At 45.0% G+C, this 23,224-nt stretch overlaps 2 protein-coding genes across 2 annotated transcripts in view; one reads left to right on the forward strand and one right to left on the reverse strand.

Moving 5' to 3' along the window:
* The window catches only part of SLC5A8 (solute carrier family 5 member 8), a 28,362-nt gene extending 20,984 nt beyond the window's left edge, over positions 1-7,378 (reverse strand). Inside the window, exons 1-2 of the mRNA XM_057425588.1 lie at positions 6,926-7,378; positions 4,756-4,821 (exon numbers count right to left, since the gene is read on the reverse strand). Of these exons, the coding sequence (XP_057281571.1) occupies positions 4,756-4,821; positions 6,926-7,258 (399 nt within the window). The 5' untranslated portion in view covers positions 7,259-7,378. The remainder of the gene's footprint in view (positions 1-4,755; positions 4,822-6,925) is intronic.
* Positions 7,379-22,713: 15,335 nt separating this feature from the next.
* The window catches only part of UTP20 (UTP20 small subunit processome component), a 61,978-nt gene continuing 61,467 nt past the window's right edge, over positions 22,714-23,224 (forward strand). The window contains exon 1 of the mRNA XM_057425600.1: positions 22,714-22,812. Within this exon, the coding sequence (XP_057281583.1) occupies positions 22,768-22,812 (45 nt within the window). The 5' untranslated portion in view covers positions 22,714-22,767. The remainder of the gene's footprint in view (positions 22,813-23,224) is intronic.

The raw sequence follows: 23,224 nt of genomic DNA on the forward strand, positions 1-23,224 counted from the left end.
TTAGAATTAAATCTGGTGAGAGGGGTCAAGGACAGCAGAAAGAGCTTTTTCAAATACATGGCAGATAAAACTAACACCAGAGGCAATGTAGGCCCACTGATGAACGGGATGGGTGCCCTGGTGACAGAAGATACAGAGATGGCAGAGTTACTGAATGCCTTCTTTGTCTCTGTCTACTCTGCCGGAGGCAGTCCTGAAGAGCCCTGTACCCCTGAGACCTTAGATGAAGCCAGGTCAACGGAGCGGTTTGCCTTAGTCGTTGAGGAATGGGTTAGAGACCAGTTGAGCAATCTGGACATCCATAAATCCATGGGTCCAGATGGGATGAACACGCGGGTGCTGAGGGAACTGGCGGAAGTAATTGCTAGACCACTCTCCATCATCTTTACCAAGTCTTGGGAAACGGGAGAGGTGCCTGAGGACTGGAGGAAAGCAAATGTCACTCCAGTCTTCAAAAAGGGCAAGAAGGAGGACCCGGGTAACTATAGACCAGTGAGCCTCACCTCCATCCCTGGGAAAGTGATGGAACACCTTATCCTTGGTGCCACACTTAAGGCATATCCAGGATAAGAGGGTTATGAGGGGCAGTCAACATGGCTTCACCAAGGGGAAGTCATGCTTGACCAATCTCTTAGCCTTTTATGAGGAAATAACACGGTGGATGGATGATGGCAGAGCGGTGGATGTGGTCTACCTTGACTTCAGCAAAGCATTTGACAGAGTCTCTCACAGCATCCTCACAGCTAAATTGAGGAAGTGTGGTCTGGATGATCAGGTAGTGAGGTGGACTGTGGCTGAAGGAGAGAAGCCAGAGATTTGTAGTCTATGGGGCTGAGTCTAGCTGGAGGTCTAGTGGAGTGCCTCAAGGGTCAGTAGTGGGACCAGTATTATTTAATATATTCATCAACGATTTAGATGAGGGAATTGAGTGTACTATCAGCAAGTTTGCTGATGACACTAAGCTGGGAGGAGTGGCTGACATGCCAGAAGGCTGTGCTGCCATCCAGCGACACCTGGACAGGCTGGAGAGTCGGGCAGGGAATAACTTGATGAACTATAACAAGGGAAAGTGTAGAGTCCTGCATCTGGGCAGGAATAACCCCAGGTTCCAGTATAGGTTGGGGAACGACCTGTTAGAGAGCAGTGTAGGGGAGAGGGACCTGGGGGTCCTAGTGGACGACAGGATGACCATGAGCCAACACTGTGCCCTTGTGGCCAAGAAGGCCAAAGGCATCCTGGGGTGTATTAGAAGGGGGGTGGTTAGTAGGTCGAGAGAGGTCCTCCTTCCCCTCTACTCTGCCCTGGTGAGACCGCATCTGGAGTATTGTGTCCAGTTCTGGGCCCCTCAGTTCAAGAAGGACAGGGACCTCCTGGAGAGAGTCCAGCACAGGGCAACTAAGATGATTAAGGGAGTGGAGCATCTCCCTTATGAGGAAAGACTGAGGGAGCTGGGTCTCTATAGTTTGGAGGAGACTGAGGGGTGACCTTATTAGTGTATATAAATATATAAAGGGGGAGTGTCACGAGGATGGAGCCAGGCTCTACTCAGTGGCAAACAATGATAGGACAAGAGGTAATGGGTACAAACTGGAACACAAGAGGTTCCACTTAAACTTGAGAAAAAACTTTTTCTCAGTGAGGGTGACAGAACACTGGAACAGGCTGCCCAGGGAGGTTGTGGAGCCTCCTTCCCTGGAGACATTCAAAGCCCGCCTGGACACATTCACACATTCCTGTGTAACCTTATCTAGGTGTTCCTGCTCTGGCAGGGGGATTGGTCTAGATGATCTTTTGAGGTCCCTTCCAATCTCTAGCATATTGTGATACTGTGATACTTATCAGATTTGTATTTTCACCCAGTACTGTAAAGATATAGGCAAATCAAGGAGCTACTCCATTCACTTTTTTTGGGCACAGTGCAATTTATACACTGATATCCTCTGTAATTTCTTTTTGTATATTTTTTAATCCTGTTTGATTTTTTTACCGCTGTTATTACTTCATTTTACTACTAGAACAAGTTCAGCTGTGGCACAGTACAGGGGAATACAGCTTGCAATATGCAGATGACTTCTGTGAAGGTCAGTGACTGATTCAAAGGGTCACAGCCAGGTCCTAAGGAGACTTACATCATCTTTTCACTGCTCAATTCTTCAGACTCCCTGATTTACAGGGGCGGGACTTGGGTATAGAAAAGCAGCAGAATTAGATGTGATGTATCCAGCATTCAGCAAGCCTTTTCCCTTCCCACAAGTGTGAAGTCTGCCCTAGGCAGAGGTGGCAAAACAGGGTAGAATGGCTAACTACTGATTACTCACTGTAGCTTTTGAGCAGGTCAAATCCAGTCCCCATGGCAAAGCTCTGCCACATGGCCAGAGGCTACTCTGGGCAGAGAGTCCAGAAGTAACTGGAATGAGCAGTAATCCAACTGTGGGAGGAAATTAGTGTGGAGGGTCTGCTTCACTCAGCATGGCTAGATTGCCCTGGCCCCTTGCTGCATGCCTGCTACAAGCACATCCCAGAAAGTATGGTGAGGCCATTGGACAAATAGTTATTCCTACCTGTATACTATTCCCTGCCTGTGTACACACTCATGTTTGTTTCAGTGCCAGGAGCCAGCTCTAGGTTTTCATGTAGAGCTTGTATGCCAAGAAAGCTGCCAGTCCTGAGGAGTCCCTGGCAAATATCGCTTCAGAACTAGCTGCATCACATCACAGCCAACTACTGACTCTTTTCAAGCCCAGTCAGTGTTTTGACTTTCTATCCATACAGTGACTATCAGTGTGTGCTGATGAATCACAGAATGGTTTGGGTGTGAAGGTTCCTTTAAAGATCATCTAGTCCAACCCTCCTACTGCAGGCAGGGACACCTTCCACTACAACAGGTTGCTCAAAGCCCTGTCCAATCTGACTTAGAACACGTCCAAGGATAGGGCATCACAGCTTTTCTGGGCAACCTGGTCCTTCTCTGCAGGGCTGCTCTCAACCAGATCATCCCCCAGTCTGTACTGATATTGGGGATTGCCCTGGCCCAGATGAAGGACCATACACTTGGCCTTGTTGAACTTCATGAGGTTCATGTAGGACCACTTCTCAAATCTGTAAAAGTACCTCTGGATGACATCCCTTCTCTCTGGTGAATCAGATGCATCACTAAGCTTAATTTCATCCACAGACTTGCTGAGCACTCAAGCACTCAAACTCAAGCACACTGTATATATCATTGATTCAGGTATTAAATAGTACTGGTCCCAGTACAGACCCTTGAAAAACACCAGTAATTACTGGTTTCCATTAGGACATTTGGTTGTTGACTGCAACTCTTTGGATGCAACCATCTAGCCAATTCCTTATCCATCTAATAGTCTGTCAGACAAACACTTATCTCTCCAAGCCTGCTAATTCATGGATTTGGCATGAGAAAGTGGCTTTCTCTTATACAGGAAATAAGTGTCAGAAGCTTTGGACTATCAGAAACTGGGCTGATAATACAATCTTTCCACTTCAGTAGTTTTTCAGGTTGTATTGCTATGTATCCTTCTTATTTCTTCTTTTAAATACATGACAATATTCACAGAACAGTTAAAATTACACCATTAACATCTTGGGGAGGTTCTTTCCTCTCTATTCATTATTCAGGTGAAGTTGTTAGTGCTTGGCACAGAAAGACATTTAATAGATCTTTAGTTAATTTCCTTGAGCATATATTTTAGTTGTATAGAATTATTTTTCTGATCTTTGCAAGGAAAGATTATGCTTGGTTGTTCCAATTTACACAACTGTGATATCTTCATATTGCAAGTGAAACAGTGTCAGGATTCACACACGATAGCGCTTCACTTTTCCTGTGGGCTTATGTATCTATAAATGCCAGCTAAGCAGCACTGTTCAAATAAGTAATTAGCCCTGCACCAACCACCATCTTATTGGTGCAAGTTGGATTGCCCTGTAACCCCTTGTGTGTCTTAAAAATACACAAATGGGCAAAAAGCAAGCATGTTACTTGAAAAGCTTTCTGATTGTATATTCATTCTTGCATTGAATTCTTCAAAAAGTCCACTTCAAAACTGTGAAAAGAAGACATTTCTGGGTTTGCTGCATTTGGCACATGCTCACTGCACATTTACAAGCTGTGGTCTCACACCGACTTCCTGAATGGGTTGGATACAGCAAACTGCACTAACAATAATTTCAGGAACTACTTTAGTTTAGCATTCCCCAAGGCAGTAATTTGCTACTTCTCAGTCTGAAGAAACAGTTTTTTTTCCAATTGTGGTGGTACAAACACTTGTGCAATAAATGGCTGCTCCTGACAGATTATTTTCTTACCTTTCACAGACTCCTGAGAATTACTCAGACTCCCAGAATCCATGCACCAGAGGATGAAAACTGCCCCTGTAGGTAACCGGGCATGTTTACATTTTGAACCCACTGTGGGTTTCTCCAGCAGGCAGGCAAAAGGCTGCTCTCCACCCTGCTACCCTGCAGTGAAGGGTTGCTCATCTCTTGGCACAGCACTGATGCCAAGTGACTGCTCTGGGTGCTCAGCAATGCACACAGAGACCCAATGGGCAGGTAGCCCAGCATCTGCTCCCTACCTCATTGCTCTGGAGCAGAAAGAGTTTTGTTTCTCTCACTCACAGCCATCCATGAACTGTGATAACCTCAACAACCACTCAGAGAAAATAGCCAGTTACACTCAGCTGAAGAATCCTGGTGGCTACAATGACCACAGACAGTTTGAGATTTACTTGCCGTTTGTATAATGAAGAGGACCGTTCCACAGAGGCGCAGGTATTTATTAAATCGAAGCTCTAAATACTGCAAAAGACAAGAAAAACCATGTTTATGTCAGAACTTCCCACTATTGGTAGGACTAGAGTGAAGCAATGAGCAATTCAGAAAGGGCATAGTGTTGTTTTTACATTTTCATGAATGGCCAAAACTCCTACAGTCACCTGCATTGGTATCTCTTTCAACTTGATTTGCTATTTCTTAACAGACCTCACCACTGGGTAATAACACATGAGCAAGTGAAGTAGACATAAGCTAGTCAGTATATGCTGGAGTCTGCAAAATGGAAACTGGTGCTACACAGCTGCCTCAAGGCACTTGGTAGACAAGGACCTTGACCTGTGACCTGGCAAAAGACCTGCATGTAATTATCACAGAATCATTGAATATCCTGACTGGAAGAGACCTGTGGGGATCATTGAGTCCAACTGTTGACTTCACACAGCGTAACCTAAAATTTCACAATGATGTACCAGCAATCAACAGAACCCACATGCATTGTGAAATCAGAGAGAAAAAGAAAACATGACGGCTATTCCTAAGCCTTAATTGATTTGGAAACTCTGGTATTCTGTGCATCCATCTGAACTGCTGTGAGAGAGGGCAGAAAGTTTTCAATGGTCAGCAGTTTCCTCTCATGGTAAACTCACCTTCTGCACTGCCCAAAGCAGCTCACCATATTCTACTGGTAAGTGGAAATCTAGCCTTCTGCGCAACAGGAACCCTCCCTCACTTTTGTATCTAGCCTGAGACAGCACAACCTCTAAATGAGTTTGTCATGCTAGTGGGCAGATTTCTTCCCATCATCTGTCCTAACAACCCTCTAGGCTGTGTGATTGTACCAAGGGGATCTCCTTTTCCTGACAATCTGTTCAATCGACACAGTATCTCAAAGTGCTCAGTCATGAATTAAGCATTTAAAACATGGTCTGTGAGCACTTCCATGTAAACACAAGGAGTGCTGAACCCCTGGACAGACACAAAAAGTTGTTTAATCTCTGAACTCTGTCCACAAATAGATACATCTTTTATAGGTGTATTACTCTGATTTGACCCCAAGATTATCACTGAGTTTCAAGTCATAATTAGAAGTCTATTTGAAAAAGTCCTATTTTAACTGACAGTCCAAAGATCAGTAGTTTAAAACACACTGGAAGCCACCAGAGATTTCTGTTGGTGAATTCTTATCTAAATCTACCAACAGAAACCTTGTTTTCAGCTTCCAATGCTGCAATGCCCCTGTTCAGTGCAATAAAATGCTAAAGACCAAAGTAGCTAGCCAGGGACTTTCACCTGCACTGATGTCCCCTTCCCAGTGTTCTCTGTGAAAAGAGCAAATTTTCTCCAAATCTGCAGCTAGGAACTAGCTCCGTGCAGGAAGATAAACAGGCTGCACAGACCTTCTAAATCAGAAGAAAGTCCTGACCAAATGCTTCCTCACCCCAAAACAGTCAGTCTTGGCCTGTGATTATCCCACCACCCCAGATGTCTCTGCACTGGAGCTATAGCTTTAACTTACATGCTAAGTTGAAGACCAGCTCAGTCATATTTTGATAGGAAGTAAGAAAACTCTCACACAGAGCACTTGCTGACCTCCCTTTATAGGCATGATAGAGAAGACATTCACCAGTGTGAACACCCACAGGTGGAAAGTGTCTCCTCAAAAGTTTTAGGAACAGCAAAAACATATACTCTGTCAGAGGGGAACTTTTGAGGCTGCACCTTAGTTTAGAAACCTATCTGAGAGAGCGTGATGTGAGAACTCTGGTTCCTATGTCAGATGATTTTGCATTCTGCTCTTGGTATATTAATTACACATCATTAACCACATGTTATCATCCAAGTTGCACGAGGATTAATCCATCTGCTGAGCTGAGTGAGGAAACAAACTTGGCATGGTGCGCAGGTCCTGAGCCAAGACAGCAGGGTTGAGCATCTCCTCTGTGGAGGCAGTGTGGGAAGACCTGGGGACACAGCAGGTTGCAACCTGCTCTTGGGAGCGTGGAGATAAGGGGCAGCACAGCGTACAGGGTGATTTGGGGAAGAGACTGCAGACACATCTAGAAAGCAGTCATGAGAAGCCCCCCGGCTCCCTGAAAGCTGTGGAAAGGCTTCTTCAACTCCACCTTACCTCGTAGGTGCTGGTAATACCCAGCTTGTAGAAGACAGGCAGGAAGATCTCCGCACTGCACAGCACCACCAGTGCGTAGGTGATGGCAAAGATGCAGAAGATGGCACCGTAGCGGTAGATCTCGGCGGGGGTGCCCAGCACGGTGACAGCTGACATGAAGCTGGCTGTGAGGGAGAGTGCAACAGGGAGGGCGCTCATACTGCGGCCTCCCATGAGGAAGTCCTTAGATGTCTTCTGCCCCCCTCCCACGAATGCGTAGTAGACCCCGATGACAGCCGAGACCAGCAGCATGGCCGCAAAGATCACGTAGTCCCAGACGGTGAAGCCCCGCATGCTACCGGAGGGATTGGCCCTTGGAGCCAAGGAGCTGCCCTAAAATCAGAGGGGCAGCTGCTGCCCCCTCAGGGCCTGCACGGGGCGGCCGGCGCAGGAGTAATGGGATGGGGACGGGACCCCACGGGGACAGCTGAGAGCGGAGCAGCGCTCGCCGCCGAGGCAGGTGAGGAGCGGTGCGGTGCTTCCCGCCGGGGCAGGTGCGGAGCGGTGCGGTGCTCCCGCCGGGGCAGGTACGTAGCAGTTGCGGTGCACCCAGCCGGGACGGGTACGGAACAGTGCGGTGCGATGCACCCAGCCGGGACAGGTGCACAGCGGAGCGGTGCTCCCCGCCGGGGAAGGTGTCTCCGGGCGGCAGTGCGAGTGCCGGAGCCGGGACGGCGGGCGGGCCTTTTACCATGTCGGTGTCCGCTCCTCCCCGGCGGTGAGCGCCTCCGCGGAGCGGGAAGGGGCGGCTATCCTCGCGGCGCGGGCGGGTCCGGGCCATCCCTGGCTATTGCTGAGAGCCCCGTGCCTTGCGGCCCCGGCCTGACAGGGCGGTCTCACTGCAGAGGCTCGGCTGAACAGAGTTGCCATGAAAACTTGGGTGGCATTCCAGAGATTCTGGAGGGAAGGCAATTCACCCAACAATTTACCAGGTTGGTATTTCCTACCCTTCTTCACTAGCATGTGCCACCATCTCCCCAAAATACGAAGGTGAAAATATGGTTTAAGATATACATGTCTGTGGGTTGAGCAATCTGGAAGATAACTCGATGAATCAGATAACACAGCAGATTTGCCAAGTTGAGTTGCTGAACCCTGCACTTATATGACAGAGAAGCCCCACACTGTGCTCATGGAAATTTTGTCAACTAATCAGAGGTTCAAGAGTCAAAGTGCACAGTAGTATCACAGATGGAGCTTCACATATCTTATCCGCAGGGGAATGTGCATATGGGAAACCTATGGGATTTCAAGGCCATGGGTGTCAAGCAGTGGAGATGTGCCTGTTTCTATAGCTAGCAGCACATACAGAACTAACATAGCAAATACTACCTCTGGCCACTTTGCTGTAGGTTAGCAACCCCAGATGGGGGATTAAGATGTAAGGATGACAAAGCTGCATAATTGGGCCTAACAGCAGCACAGCTGCACACAGCACACCTTACAGCAGGGCTCAATGGTGAGCACATAAAAGCACAGTGGCAGTGTTATGCTGGAGGTGACCTCCTAATATAAATCATCACCATCTTGAGGATTAAAAATTTCCCAGTTTTCCTTCATGGCAGGTAGATAAGATTATCTCCTGCCCAGCATCACCTGGCGGTCATCCACAGGCAGAGTTGCTGGAAGCAGTCTTTGCTGTAAGTGCTCAGGGTTCAGCACAAGGCACTCTGACCTGCATCCATCTGACCAATTTGAGACATGGCTTCCAGCAGCCTTCTGTATGCTAAACAGAAATAACTGACCAGACACCTGACAGCCAAACCCAGCTCACAGAGCACTTTTATCTCCCTGGGAGCTCTCGATCTGGCAGACCATTTGGATGTATTTCTGAAGACATGTTGGAAGGAGGGGGTGCAGGTGGAACTCTGGTCTGACAGGGTTACTAAGGAGCTGTGGAGTCATACCTGTATTGATCTGGCCTCTAGATACCCATCTCAGAGTACAAATGTCCCTGAACATACAGAGGCTGGCATTTGTGTTGCAAGTAGCATGTCCTAATCTCACCACAGTAGGATAGTGTGTCTGTCTCTCTGGCCCAATTACTCTTTAATTAGTTATACAATAAGTAAGAGCTTCCAAATGTCCTGCTGAGGAAGCGTAAGAAAGAAACTTATTCCAGACCCCTACCAATTACGTTATTGAGCTATTGATTTTCTGAGGTGATTGATTTTTTATTGAGCTATTGATTTTCAATTTGCTATTGACTTTTGACCACTTGAAAGCTGGGAAACCCTCACACAAAGCTTCAGTCAAAGTCAGCACCTTCCCACACAGTGCAATGAACTGATGTTGTCCAGCAAAAATATGTGTTGTCAAAAATCCTCACCCACTTTCTCACAGGACAGACATAAGCAGCCTCCTGCCCAGACCTACAGTTTGCACTGCTCAGAGCTCCATACTCAGTGCCACTTGTTTGCTTTCTTTCAACATACTATGTTGCTCAACCCACTCAAACAATAACATGCATATGAAGTATTAACTACATAGGATTAAAACAGTTTTGATTATGCTGCTTCGTCATTTTTGACATAATGTAAACACAGCAAGTGATAACATGTATTGGAAAACAAATCACGTTTCTTAACTGAAATACAAGTAGCTATGAGGAAATACATGTCCCTGGTCTCAGATGGCATCTTTGATTCTTTCTACAGAGGTGTTAAGCAAATTGTCTATCAAATGTCATCCTGACTGACAGAGCAAGAAAGGCTGGATCCTCCCATTCAGATGTTTCCATCTTAGGAACCAGCTGTTAATCTGTATGATGCCCATGTCCTAAATCACAGTAAGTGGAAATGGAGAACAAGGCTAAAGGTTTTTCTTCTGGATTTTTCACACATTATATCAAATTAGCTCCATAGAACACTCGTCTTGTGCTGTTTAACAAAGAACTGCAGGTGTTTGCTTTTTCTCATTGCTGCAATAGATATTAAAATGTCCTCCAAACTGAGAAAGCATATTTAATTGTTTTCTTGTAGCATCTTGTCCCATCTCCATCAGGTCTTGTGTGGTCCCTTATCTCACAGACTCTGGGACTCTGTTTTTGTGAGATCCACTGGCATCAGTAGGATTTGGTGTTTAATAGCAGGAAGTGTAAGCATCACATCTTTGCAGCACCCTCAAGTTAAATAAGACAAGTATCTGCTTAAACAAATCCCAGACTGCCCTAGGGGTCCAAGTGGTTCCTTTCTTGGGCCTAATACCTTGTGCTGGTATTAGGCCCACTTCCATTTTCATTCATGCCTCACTCTGTGAGATGTCACTGGAAGTGTCTGTATTGCTTGGAAAGACAGTCCCTTCCTGCTCCTTTTCATGTGGATGGGCCACAGTACTAGAAGATTGATGGGATCGTTTTCTTTCTGTAGATGAGACAAATACATCAACCCCTGCTCTTGGAGAGATGCTGCCCACCTCTCTGAACTAAATTGTGGAAATACACTTTGAGGGGTTCTCCTGCTTGTAGACAAATGTTGGGATGGGCAAAAGCAACTGGAAGTTGGAGGAAGAGGTAGGAAAACTCTGAAGGCCCAGTCAATTCTGTTCAGCATTGATGCAAGTCCTTTTGCAATTTGCCCTGGCAGCCTGGGAATTCCAGTGATTCCTTGTTTGAGTGTGCAGTTTCAGACTGTGTGGGCTTCAACTGTACCTACGCCAGCTGAGCTGCGTTTGCAGATGAAGAGCAGTTCATGCTTAATGGCACTCCTGTGCCATTAAGATCCAGGAATGGGCTCAGAATTCTGAGCTCTGTTCTGCTTACACAGGAATCACTTTGGAAACCTTATCAGAAAATGCCTGGCCATTGGTAAAACGAGACAAATAAATTAAAATACATTTCAAACCAAAAACTGAAAAAAATAATGTTTGGCCTTTTTGTGCTCAGTTTGGCCTTTTCCAGGAATGATGTGAAAATTTGTCATTTTGGAAAACTCTGTTTATTTTTGTTTGGATGGTTTGCTTAGGAAATCAAGGGCATGAGATCACACTCTGTGTGTATACATATATGTATGTATGTGGAAGATGTCTGCCCTCTATCCAACACCAATTGAACACTGTGACAAAGCTTACAGAGCGGTAGAGGCCTCAGAGATATTAAGATTCTACCAACTTCATGAAAGTAGATGGGAAAGAAATAGGGATCTCGTAAACATTCTTGTTGAAAGGAAGACTGTATCAAGAGCTGAACCTCTATAACAGTGAAACCATACGGGAGAAAGACCTGAAAAACACTCAGCTGCAGGCAAAGCTTCTTATCTTCTTAAATACACAAGCCAGCCAACACTAAGACACAGAGCTATGGGGTTCCAGGTTCCATTTACTCCTCTGTACATAGAGTTACAGGTTCAATTTCTTCTTGGTCATTGTTATGAGGAATAATAGATCAAAATAAATCTTGACTCTTAACTAGACCATTTGATTTTTCTCCCAGTGCAATGCTTCAAGTAAAAATGTGGGGTTTTTTACTTCTGGAAAATTCTGATTCCAGCAAAATTAATAAAACTGCAACTGCTTCCTGCACAGCAGCGCTTATCACCTTAAAAAGCCTGCTTGGATTTTGATGTAATGGAAGTTCATTGCTCATGGTGTTTTATATTTTTGAAGATGAGTTAATGTTTGGCTCCACACTAATCAATCCTGCTTGCTGTGCTTGTCCATACACTGTTGTTTTGAATTGCTGAACTTAGTATAGCTAGCTACCTGACTGCCATCATCACTGACTTTGCTTCTGGTTTAATGCTGCCTTAGAGAAACCTCCACAGTGTTATTTATTGATGTTCTTAGCTGTCTATTTAATCTTTTGTTTTTGTCAGTTCTTCTTCTGTTAACAGTGTTTGGACATGGCAGAATGACCCTACAAGGATATTCAGAAGAGCAGTATCATTATCAATATTCGTTGTGAAATTTGGATCAGTTCTTTAGAAATAGTCACATGACATCTGCATTTTGAGCACTGGGATGTTCTTGTACAGAGATGTCCTGCAATTGTCACCTCTTTATTTCCAAGAATATCACTAGAGTACATTTCCTCGCATACTTTTAGAAACTTCTTTCCAGCTAGTTGGATTTGCAGTGCCCAAAGCACAAAACCATATATTTAGAACCCCCTCTTGCTCAGACTGCATTGTCTGTGGGCAATAGCAAGAATGTGATGCAGTTCCCAAGTGTCTTATGCCTTAAAACACCACCATAAACTTAACAGGTTAAATACTTCAAGAAGCATAGTTCCCTAATTCTATGTCTGTAGCATTTCCAATCTTCATCCTATCCAAATCCTAAATTTTAAGGGACATAGGTTTGCCAAAGGTCTTTGCTTGAGACCCTAATCAAGGGAAGTCTTTCAGGGTAGCATCTTGTTTGCTTGAAGTGCTTGTCCTCTCATGCTTAGCTTGTCTGGGACACAAAGAGAGATGGAGTTACTTAAGAAGGAAGAGATCAATATGGGGGGAAAGAGCCAGAGAGATGAGCAAAAGTCCCAGAAATACATCATGTTTATACTGACATTTTTAATTAAATCTTCTCGGTTGTTTGTTTTTTTCTGGTTTTGCATTCCACAGAAATCTGAATGAATGCAATTTGCAAGCAAAATAATTTAAATGTGAGTGCTTCATGGTCTTGAGAAGGAAACTTCAGATTGTGTAACTCCTAATACCAACACACCTTTTAAAATCAATAGTCAGTGCCTCAGGATTGAAGGAAGTACTTAAGTTAGCCTTGGATACTGAGCATTTAAATCTGAATGCTTTGGAGACTACAATATATTTGCTGGAGAATTCTGTTCATTTAAAAGAGCAGATTTCAAAATGTATTTATGGGCTCCCTGCGCAGTGAGATGTGGAAGACATAACTATTTGCTCAAGAGAACAATTATTATGGGAATAAGATCATGGTACAAATTTTACTTCTTTAACTCAAATGGATAAATAAGTTACATGCTTGAACTTTATTCTCAGAGCTTTGGGATCTTTTGTTTATTTAAGGTGTTCAATTTTGCATCAAGAGAATTACAATTCAACTAGTTTGCTTACTTTCAGTTAATGTATGAGAAAGTGCTGTCAAGTGTTCACCAGAATGAGCTACAAAAATTCATGGTTTTTTTCCTAGTAGATCTTTTCCGAATTTCCTTATTTCATCTCTGTTGTTTTCCCTTTTTCCACTACCTGATGTCCAAACTATCTCTGTTCACATCTTCTAGTTGGTGTTACTTTGAGATGTGTCTGGTTTAGGTGTACAGTGTAGGTACTTTGGTAATCAACTTGGCTTCCTGTATTTCCCCTCTACTGAAGAGGGCTCTTCAGAAAGAAACTTTGATGCTTTGATATGCTCCCTGGAGGAGCCTGTCTCTCCATTTTCTACAGAGGAAACCTCTGGAAATGTGCCTGCTAACTTTGGCACTTAAAAATGCTCTGAAAAATATTCCCTTCCACTGCCTCAGTGCCCTAACTAGCTCTTCTCTTTGATTATTTTGATTTACTCTTCCATTCCTCAACATAAAAAGGACATGGAACTGTTGGAACAAGTCCAGAGAAGGGCCACAAGGATGATCAGGGGACTGGAGCACCTCTCGTATGAAGACAGGCTGAGTAAGTTGGGGCTGTTCAGCCTGGAGAAGAGAAGGCTGCATGGAGACCTCATAGCAGCCTTCCAGTATCTGAAGGGGGCCTATAGGGATGCTGGGAGTGGACTCTTCTTCATTAGGGACTGTAGTGATAGGACAAGGGGTAACGGGTTAAAACTTAAACAGGGGAAGTTTAGATTAGATATAAGAAGGAAATTCTTTCCTGTTAGGGTGGTGAGGCACTGGAATAGGTTGCCCAGGGAGGTTGTGAATGCTCCATCCCTGGCAGTGTTCAAGACCAAGCTGGACGAGGCCTTGGGTGACATGATTTAGCGTAAGGTGTCCCTGCCCACGGCAGGGGGGTTGGAACTAGATGATCTGAAGGTCCTTTCCAACCCTAATTATTCTATGATTCTATGATTCATACTCCAGAGTGTCTGTTAGCAGTTTTGACATCTTCCTTGTTATCTGCCTCCCATCCTCCTTTGTAACTCCTACTGCTAAATCTCTTGAGCTGCCTCACTCCTTTCATCCCCCCGTCTCCTTATATGAAGAAATTTTCTCATTCTCCTCCCTCTCACATTTCTTCTGCTAGAATCCCTTCTTTTCAGGACTCCCAGTCCCAAAAGGCATTTCCCTACAAATTGCTGTTTGCTATTCAGTTAATTCTTCCATTTTTCAAGTGTCTCTATGAACTGACTGCCTTGTCTCTCTTTTAAAACCCTTTCTAATCCTCTTCAGTCTCTCTTCTGCTCTCTGTCAAGGCTGCCCACGCTGGAGATCACACAGATACATTGCTTGGAAACGTTTCAAGACAGTTATGCATATTTGCACCAGCTCTATATGTTTAACTGGTTTGCTTGTCAGACATCCTCAGAAATTCATCACCAATGTACATGACAAAGGAGGTTTTTTCTCATGTCCAACTGTCTGCAGCTGCTGGCTTTGGTTTGGTGTGTTTCTTCTGTTTTGCTCTATAGCATGGAACTCATTACACCTATATCTAGTGTTATCTGGACATTTGAAATAGCAAATCCCTGTTTTTTTCAGAGAGTGGAAACACTGCCAGTACCTATGGTCTCTCCCAGTGTGCTGCTGGGACACACCATAGGTTTTGTGGCCTCTTGAACTGCCGTCTTATAGCTGTTGCAAGATGCAGGGGAGTGGTGGGTGATCTGAGGTGGGTGAGGGACAGTGAGCATACATTATATGGATTTTCATGACCAAACTCTGTGGAGGGGGGACTTTACTAATCCAGGCACAGGGGGAATCTTACAGTAATTTGTTTATTATTATAGTGTAGTGGTAACCAGCTTTAGTACGCATTCAAATAGACTATTGAGGGAGTTTTGATGAAAATGTGGCTGGTGGGCTAAGCGAAAGGGGAAGAAATAATAACTTTAATATGCATTTCTGAAGATGAAAAAAAAAAAAGTAGTGCAGATCCAGCACAATAAAGCCCCCACAGCTTCTGCACAGTCAAATTTACACTTATAATGGAAATGCTATGTGACAGTGTTAGCAATTTGCAAAATCAGTGAATGCTGTCACGCACAAGGAAACACAGAGGTAGACATGTCAGTAGAGAAGTACTTTGGTAGCACCTGGTTTTAAGGAAAACCATCTCTTGGCACAGCAAAAATCCTGTATCTGTATAGTAGCATTAGCTGATCACCATTTTAAGGGGGCTCATTTCATCTCAGTTTGAAACAAACACTGGTGGAGCACCGTGTAAGTACCCATCTTCCACTGGAGGTGAATGCCAGGTCGCATACAGCCTTCTGTGCAGCAGGTGGCTATAGCCAAAGAGGTGAACTGCACCCTTGTGGCAAGTGCCTGCCCAGTACAAGCAACGAGGACTTCACCTGCTTCATTGTCTTTTTTTTTTTTTATCTCACTTGGAGGTTGATGCTTTTTTCCACTCTCTCTGTTTCTGCAGTATCAGTCTCCACCTAGGTATCTTTTGCACAGGGACCTATTATTTCAGTACATTTTACTTCTATCACTTGTTTTATTTGTTCTGATCATAACTTAGGCCCACAAGTCAGTATTAGCAGCAGCAGCAGGGTCCAAAAGCTTATTTAAGTTTTGTGGAAAGAAGGGACAGCCTTGTTTCTTTCCTTAGTGTTATCGACATCTCTGCTCAGAGCATCGAAAAAATTTTCCATCTCTTCCTTCAGAGATAATTCTTTTCCAAGCAAAGCGCAGCTGTATCTCCTTGTAAGTTTATTATCACAGACAGGGAGTCATTGATTAGCAGCAACCTGTGAGTTAAGGAGTTAAGAACACATATCTGAGATGTCCCTAGAATTCTTACTGCAGTATGACTAGGGACGTTATCTAAAAGTGGACCTGATTTTAGTGGCAAATCCTTCTTCAGGTAACACAGAATTTTTGAAACCAACCAAGGAACCTAGTCGTGATTGTTTGGGCCAGTTTATATAGATCAATTCTGGAACTTTCTCATGGATAGCTACAATTTAGCAGCCAGTACCAACAGTTGATAACACAGTAAAAGTGGAAAGAAGGGCTGCTTTGTCTCTTGATGCTGTATAAGTTCTTCCATTTTTCTAAGCTACCCATAAATATGTCATCAAGCAATACACACCAAAATTAGACTGCTTCATAACAGCCTCAGTTTAAGCGTATGCTTAAATAGAAGTTTAAACGTGGTTTGGATTGGGCTTTTTTTCCCTAAAGGGCTCTGCAGTGCTGAGATTTTTAGGCCTTTTCTTGAGAGTTTCAGCTTGTGATGATGCCTCTTGGATCTATGGGTCCAGGAATGGTTAACTGAGGTACTGTTTCTGCTGGAACCTCAGAGCAAAGTTAGAGCTGCATATTAGGACATCTGAACCCTCAAATAAGGAAAAAAAAAACCAAACACCAAAACCAACAAACCCAAAACAAAACAAGAAATTCACCAAAACCGCAAACCTAGGTACTTACATTTTGGATGTATCTTGTATGAATGAGATGGATGCAGAGACATGGAGAATAGTATCAGTTGCTTTGTATGTTACCTTCTATTCAGTATCAGGAACATCCATTCCTTTCAGTAACAAAACGCTGAGCCTGGCCTTATTTGCCCGTAGATGTCATGCATAACTGACTTGGAAAGTTTGAAGGCAGAAACTACTTGAGGAAAGAAATACCCTTGACCCTGTTTTTCTATGATTTTGTGTTTTCTACTCACAATTAGCTTCTCAAAATCATTGTGAGAAATTGCTGTCTTGGATTACTGATTTATTTATTATTATTCCTCAGTGGCTTTTTACAGATAAAGGGACAGATAGAGCAAGAGGACAAAAGAAAGAAAACTGCATATGGGAGACGGCAATGATTTTGAAGAAAGCATTCTCTGGTGTGCACCTGTTTCTAAGAGATTTTTACAATTTCCTGTCTTCCCTTTTTTTTTTTTTTTTTTTTTTGAAGATTTAACCTTACCTTAAAACAGTTGTGATCCCTCAACCCCAGTTCACCACCACACTGTCATTTCCAGCTTCCAAACAAACAAGAGGGATTTGGAGTGAGGTGGAATCAGAGACTTGGGGGCATAGCTTCAGATCAACTGCTAAAGGCTTTATGCTTTCTTCCTCGACATGCCAAATAGCCAGGTTTCGGGACAGACAGAAATCTGAGTTAGACTGTAATCAGACATTTACTAGTCCCAAGCAGCTGATAGCCTGGAATCCAGATGGTCTCTGTCAAATCTAGATGCCCCTAGTTCTAATGGTGAGAGTGAAACGCAGGAGAGAATTCACATCCCTTTTGCAGAACAAGACTCTATCCTTCCTGTGTATTTTCCCTTCTCCTGCTTCCTTTGTGGGTCCTCCTCCTGCTGCCCCTGTTGCTCACTTTCAACAATGCTGAAGCCAGTTCTGCTGCTGCACCTGTGGCAGAGGAGTGCGATGAAGAACAGCAGAAGTGTTGACTACTGCAAAACCCTCCTATCCCCAGGCCATTTCTATAAATGATGTCTAGAGATGGAGCTAGTACAGTCCACCTGTTCCAGTTCTGCAGCAGGACCCTGACTTGCAATAGAGGAACCACTGGTCTAGATGTCTCAAGATGTCAGTGTCCCTTTCTGTGAGAGAAGTCCATAATGTCAGGATATTTCAGGCATGAACACTCAACCCCACAACCAAATAGCTGCTGATATCTGGGATCTATAGTCCAGCTCCTTGTCCAAAACCCTCGCTGATCTGCAAAGCTAAGGGTAAGTAAGTCAAATTCTCTCCAGGACTCAACTACCATTGACCTGGAGTTGCACTATTTGCAGAATCACTGCGCTTCAGGCATATTAGAAAAAAAAATGTGGCCAAACAGTCCCACCAGTTTGCAGAACAGGATTCCAGTATCTTGTCTGCTTTGATTTTGAAAATGCAAATGCTCTTGACAACATCCTACATAATCTTGTGGGGGGTTTTACCCGCAAGGCAAGGCAAAATGCCAGCTAGAAGCTGAGGAGGAAACTGGCAGTGAAAATATGTCATTGTGTTGCAAACTTCCTACTTTCCAGAGAAATTAAAACAGAAAGAGAAAAAAAGAAATCTGTTTGCTTTGGTTGAAAGAGAACACCAAAGACAATACGCACTTGTACAAGCTGCCTTCAAAGCCACACCAGCTTTCTCCTCTATGAGGATTTTGGAGAGCTCCTGTGATGCAGTGGGGCTCCAGCCACATGCACCCCAAGTTGTTCTGTGGGGTAACTCGAGACAGGCAAGGAGAAGGACTTCTGGGTTCATAACCAAGGCAGGTAACTTTCACCCCTTCAAGACTCCAGTTATTTATTTAGTGTCATTAATACTGATTGATGAACCTACCTTTAGGCATCCAAACTTGGAAGTTGTTTGGCTAAAGTCACGAGTTTTTCTGTTAATCTGTTTGCTCATTAATCTATTTTTAAAATGCTCTGTTTGTATTAATCTATTTTCAAAAGCAAGATCTTCTCCCAAAGAAATTCCCTTTGCAAACTCCTTTCCTGGGACATCTCCATCATGAGCATATGAACATAGTAGAAATCTTACAGCTGTGCACCTCTGCAATCTACAATATTCTGTCCTGGCTACTCACTGCCTTGTACTAGATAGTATGTCCCTTAGTCAGAAACAAAGTCTTGCACAGGTTTCAGGAGTGTTATGCTTGTGGTGAATACATGTAAAACTATGATGGAAGCAGGGCAACTCTACAATTTTAATATTGGGTACTTAAGTGGTTACTGAGACATGTCATGGGGGGCATTCACAGGATCAGTTGCAGATATGCACATATAATGGGGTCATGCAGACTCTCTGAGACTACCAATTCTAAGTCATTTTATTCTAACACAGATGTCTCAAGTACAAGAATGTGCCTAGATCTGCACTGAATATAAAAGGAGCTTGAAGTGATTGCTAAGAGGCAGACATGTGAACTGTAAATGCTTCAGGTTATGTGACATGTATTCTGCCCTGTGAGACCATCCTGGGTTAAATATGGAGGTATTTTACCCCAAATTACTACTGTAAGGCTAAACTGACAGTGCTCATTTAAAACATAAACCAAAACCAAACCAAAGGAAAGTGTAACATTGACTCAAGGTCAGCCACATTAGCAGAGGACAAGACTGCTTTGCTTCCACATAGAGTGGCTCCGGCTCTTGCTGAGTCCTGCAAATAATTTTGAATGGCAGGACTTAAAAGGCCAGAAATGGAGAAGACATAGGAATCTTAGCCCTGCCCCAGAAGTGCTGATGGATTACTGACAGGGACTGGTGGTTGTAGTCTACAGTGGGTGTTTGAAGAAGTCAGATCTGCATAGGTGACTATGATAGACGTGCATATGCTGTTTTACCACTACCTCTACGTGCCTCTACTGGTATTACTACTGATAAGCCATCATTCTTCAGAAGGCCATCTGCTTGCTGTTAGCACGGATTTCTGAAGGAGACTTGCTGACAGCTGGGCCCACCAGATTATCACAAGCTGTCGGAGCTGGGGTCTGCCCAGCGATGGGACAGCTGCAGCTTTTCCGGGAGCAGTAAAAGAATAAAGCCTGAGGCTGGAAGCATTGCAGTCAGAGATGAGTGTATGTAGAAAGGATTTTGTTAACATAGCTTTAACTCATACAGAACTGGGGAAGTACCTTCTGGGTCAAAGACCCTTCCCAGCTGAAATGCCAGACCTACTGTCATGGCCATACTGGTTTTGATACCTGTGCTACTACCCTGAGGCTCACTCAGATGTATCTCTGAAGGCTATATTCAGTGCTGGTTGTAATGCAGTCCACCAGTATTTCTTGTGAGCAGAAGCTCTCATGGACATCAACAGCTGCAGGTCTGTCACTCCTTGGAGAAGTTGTCAGTTTATAAAGGAGCATTTAACCTTTTAAAAACTTCCTCTTTTTTTTTTCCTGGTGGCTCCTCTTCTGCAACAGACAGAGCACACCTGAGCTCTTCTCCCTGTTGCTTTCTATGAATGTCAGGTTTCACCCATTCCCTTGGATTATTTTGGAGCACATTCATCCCAGAAAGTTCCATAACTCATCAAGATGCTATTCATAATGAAAAAACGAGATGTTGTGGACTGTTTTTTTTTCGAGTTCACAATATGTAGGAAATGTATTAGGTGAATTTACTGATCATGTATGGAGAAGTAGTTGTGCTTTTAAACAGCTGCAATTGGTGCCTAAGCTCTTTTGTGGCTCTAGACCTTTCCACATACAGTTACCTGCACTTTCTCACGGAGCCTGAAAACACTTAAGCCGACCTTTTGGAACAAAAGTGCATTCTCTTCCCACTTCATGCAACTGCCAGAAGTCCTTTCTATTTCAGCCACAGAAGAGCAAGCTTTAAATGTAACAGCTGTCTCTGTAGTTCTCTGACTTTATAGCTGCTGCAGGAAGCACGTTCCCCTGCCTGTCCAGATGGCTATCATGTTAATGGCTTATTGCCTGCCCATGGGCAGCTTTTCTGGACGCACCTGGCAGCATTTAACCTGTTGAGTCTGTTCAAAGTTGTGGCTCCCTACGTGCTCTTAATAGTGAACTTCAGCCATGCTCAGAGACAACCTTGTGTCTGAATAACCTGCATGCCTGGTTTCTGAGAGTGGCCTTGAGCTGCTTGTAACAGGCAGGACAGACAGGCTAGCGAAGGACAAACTTCCAAGCCTTGTAAGCTGCAACCCAAAATGGTCTGTCATTCTGAGCCTGCTCATACTGCACCTGCCCAAACCAAAGCTTCATCCAGCTTTTAGTTCACCTCCCATCTCCCCGTACACATCCTTTACGTCCCACAACTGCAGCCACAGGCAGAAGCTCCCACCAGCCCTGGTACTGCTGTAAGCACAGCAGTGAACAGCGATCAGTCCGTGACCACTTTCTCTTGTGCAAACTGAATCTGGCCAGGGATGTCAAGGGCAACAAGAACAAATTCTATGGGTGCATCTATGATAAAAGGAAGACTAGGGAAAATGTGGGTGCTCTCTGGAACAAAAAGTGAGACCTGCTTACCCAGGATACTGAGAAGGCTGAAGTACTCAACAACTTCTTTGTCTCCATCTTCACTGGCAAGTGCTCCAGCCACACCACGTGGGCCACAGAAGGCAAAGTCAGGGACTGAGAGGATGAAGAACCACTCACTGTAGGAGATCAGGTTTGAGACCATTTAAGGAACCTGACAATGCACGAGTCCATGGGACCTGATGAGGTGTACCCACGGGTCCTGAGGGAACCAGCAGATGAAGTGGCTAAGCCACCATCCATCATATTTTAAAAATCATAGCAGTCCAGTGAAGTTCACACTGACTGGAAAAGGGGAAACATAACCCCCATTTTTTAAAGGGTGAAAACAGGAAGACCTGGGGAGCTATAGACCAGTCAGTTTCACCTCAGTGCCCAGCAAGATCATGGAGCAAATCCTCCTGAAAACTATGCTAAAGAACATGGAAAATGAGGAGGTGATTGCTGACAGCCAACATGCCTTCACTAAGGGCATATTGTGCCTGAAAAATGTGGCAGCATTCTACAATAGGGTTACAGCATTGGTGGATAAGGGAAGAGTAACTGGTGTGTCATCTACTTGGACTTGTGCAAAGCATTTGACACTGTTCTGTACAACATCCTTGTCTCTAAACTAGAGATACATGGATTTGACAGAATGGACCATTCAGTGGATAAGGAACTGTCTGGATAGTCACACTCAAGTGTCATGGCCAACAGCTCGATGTCCAAGTTGGGGACAGCAACAAGTGGCATTCCTCAGAGGTCAGTGTTGGGATTGATGCTGTTCAACATCTTTGTCGGTGACATGGACAGTGGGATTGAGTGCACCCTCAGCAAGTTTGCCGATGACACCAAGCTGTGTGGTTCGGTTGATACCCTGAAGGGAAGGAATGCCATCCAGAGGGACCTTGACACACTTGTGAGGTGGGCCAATGCCAAACATATGAAGATTAACCATGCCAAGTGCAAGGTCCCTCACCTGGGCCAGGGCAATCCCAAGCACAAATACAGGCTGGAGAAGAATGGACTCAGAGCAGCCCTGAGGAGGACTTTGGGGTGTTGGTTGACAAGAAGCTCAATATGATCCAGGAATGTGTGCTTCCAGCCCAGAAAGCCTGGGCCGCATCAAAAGGAGAGTGACCAGCAGTTCAAGGGAGATGAGTCTTCCCTTCACTCTTGTTGGACCCTACCTGAAGTGCTGCATTCAGCTCTGGGACCCCAGACATAAGAAGGGCATGGACCTGTTGGAGCAAGTCCAGAGGAGGACCACGATGATGATCCAAGGACTGGAGCACCTATGGTATGAAGACAAGCTGGGAGAGTTGGGTTTTTTCAGTTTGGAGATGAGAAGGTTCCAGGGAGACCTTACATCAGCCTTCCAGTACCTAAAAGGGGCGTATGAGGAAAAACAGAGAAGAACTTTCTTACAAGGGCCTGTAGTGAGAGAACAAGGGTTTAAACTGAGAGAGAGTAGATTTACATGAGGTGTTAAGAAAAAATTCTCCATTGAGAGGCTGGTGACACACTGGCACAAGTCACCCAGAGAAATTCTAACCGCCTGATCCCGAGCCCCGCTCACTACATACGCCTCGGCTGACACCGGCATCCGGCATCCGGCATCCTCCACCCGCCCCTTCCGCCGGCGGGTCCGCCTCCTGCTCCCGGCAGCCCGCGGCCGGCATGGCGGCCCCCAGCGCATAGGAGGCACGTGTGGGTGTCGGTGTGGAGCTGCGGGGCTCGGGACTGCTCTGTGGGTACCGCTGCCGCCATGAAGAGCAAGTCCGCAGCCCACAAGTCGGGGAACACGCACCGGGTGAGCGCCCGGCCGGTTCCGCAGGGTCTCCGCGGCTGGTGGCGGGGAAGGGTCTTGGGGTTTTTATCCTCGGTGTTAGTTCAGCAGTAGTGCCCGGCTCCCAGAACGGTGCTGGGGGAAGGAGGCCAGAGGGCGGGTAGTGTGGTGGAGCCGCGTTGGGTTCCCGCAGCGCCGCGGGGGGACCCTGGCCACGACACCGTCGCCGGAGCGCGGCTTCTCCCCTGTCCCGGATCGGGGACACCAGGCACGCCACAGCCTTAACTTAGAAAATGACATGATTTAATAAAAAAGTAATATCCAGTGTGGATACATCCTAGGTGCTGTTTCATGAAAGACAAGACCTGAGCAGTTTGTTCAAATTCGGTAAATTTCATAGACTCACAGAATGGCTTGGTTTGGAAGGAACCTTAAA

Source organism: Pezoporus wallicus, unplaced genomic scaffold, assembly GCF_028554395.1.
Source record: "Pezoporus wallicus isolate ANWC-B61680 ecotype Strahan unplaced genomic scaffold, APGP_CSIRO_Pwel_v1 scaffold_3294, whole genome shotgun sequence".
Lineage (NCBI taxonomy): Eukaryota > Metazoa > Chordata > Aves > Psittaciformes > Psittacidae > Pezoporus > Pezoporus wallicus.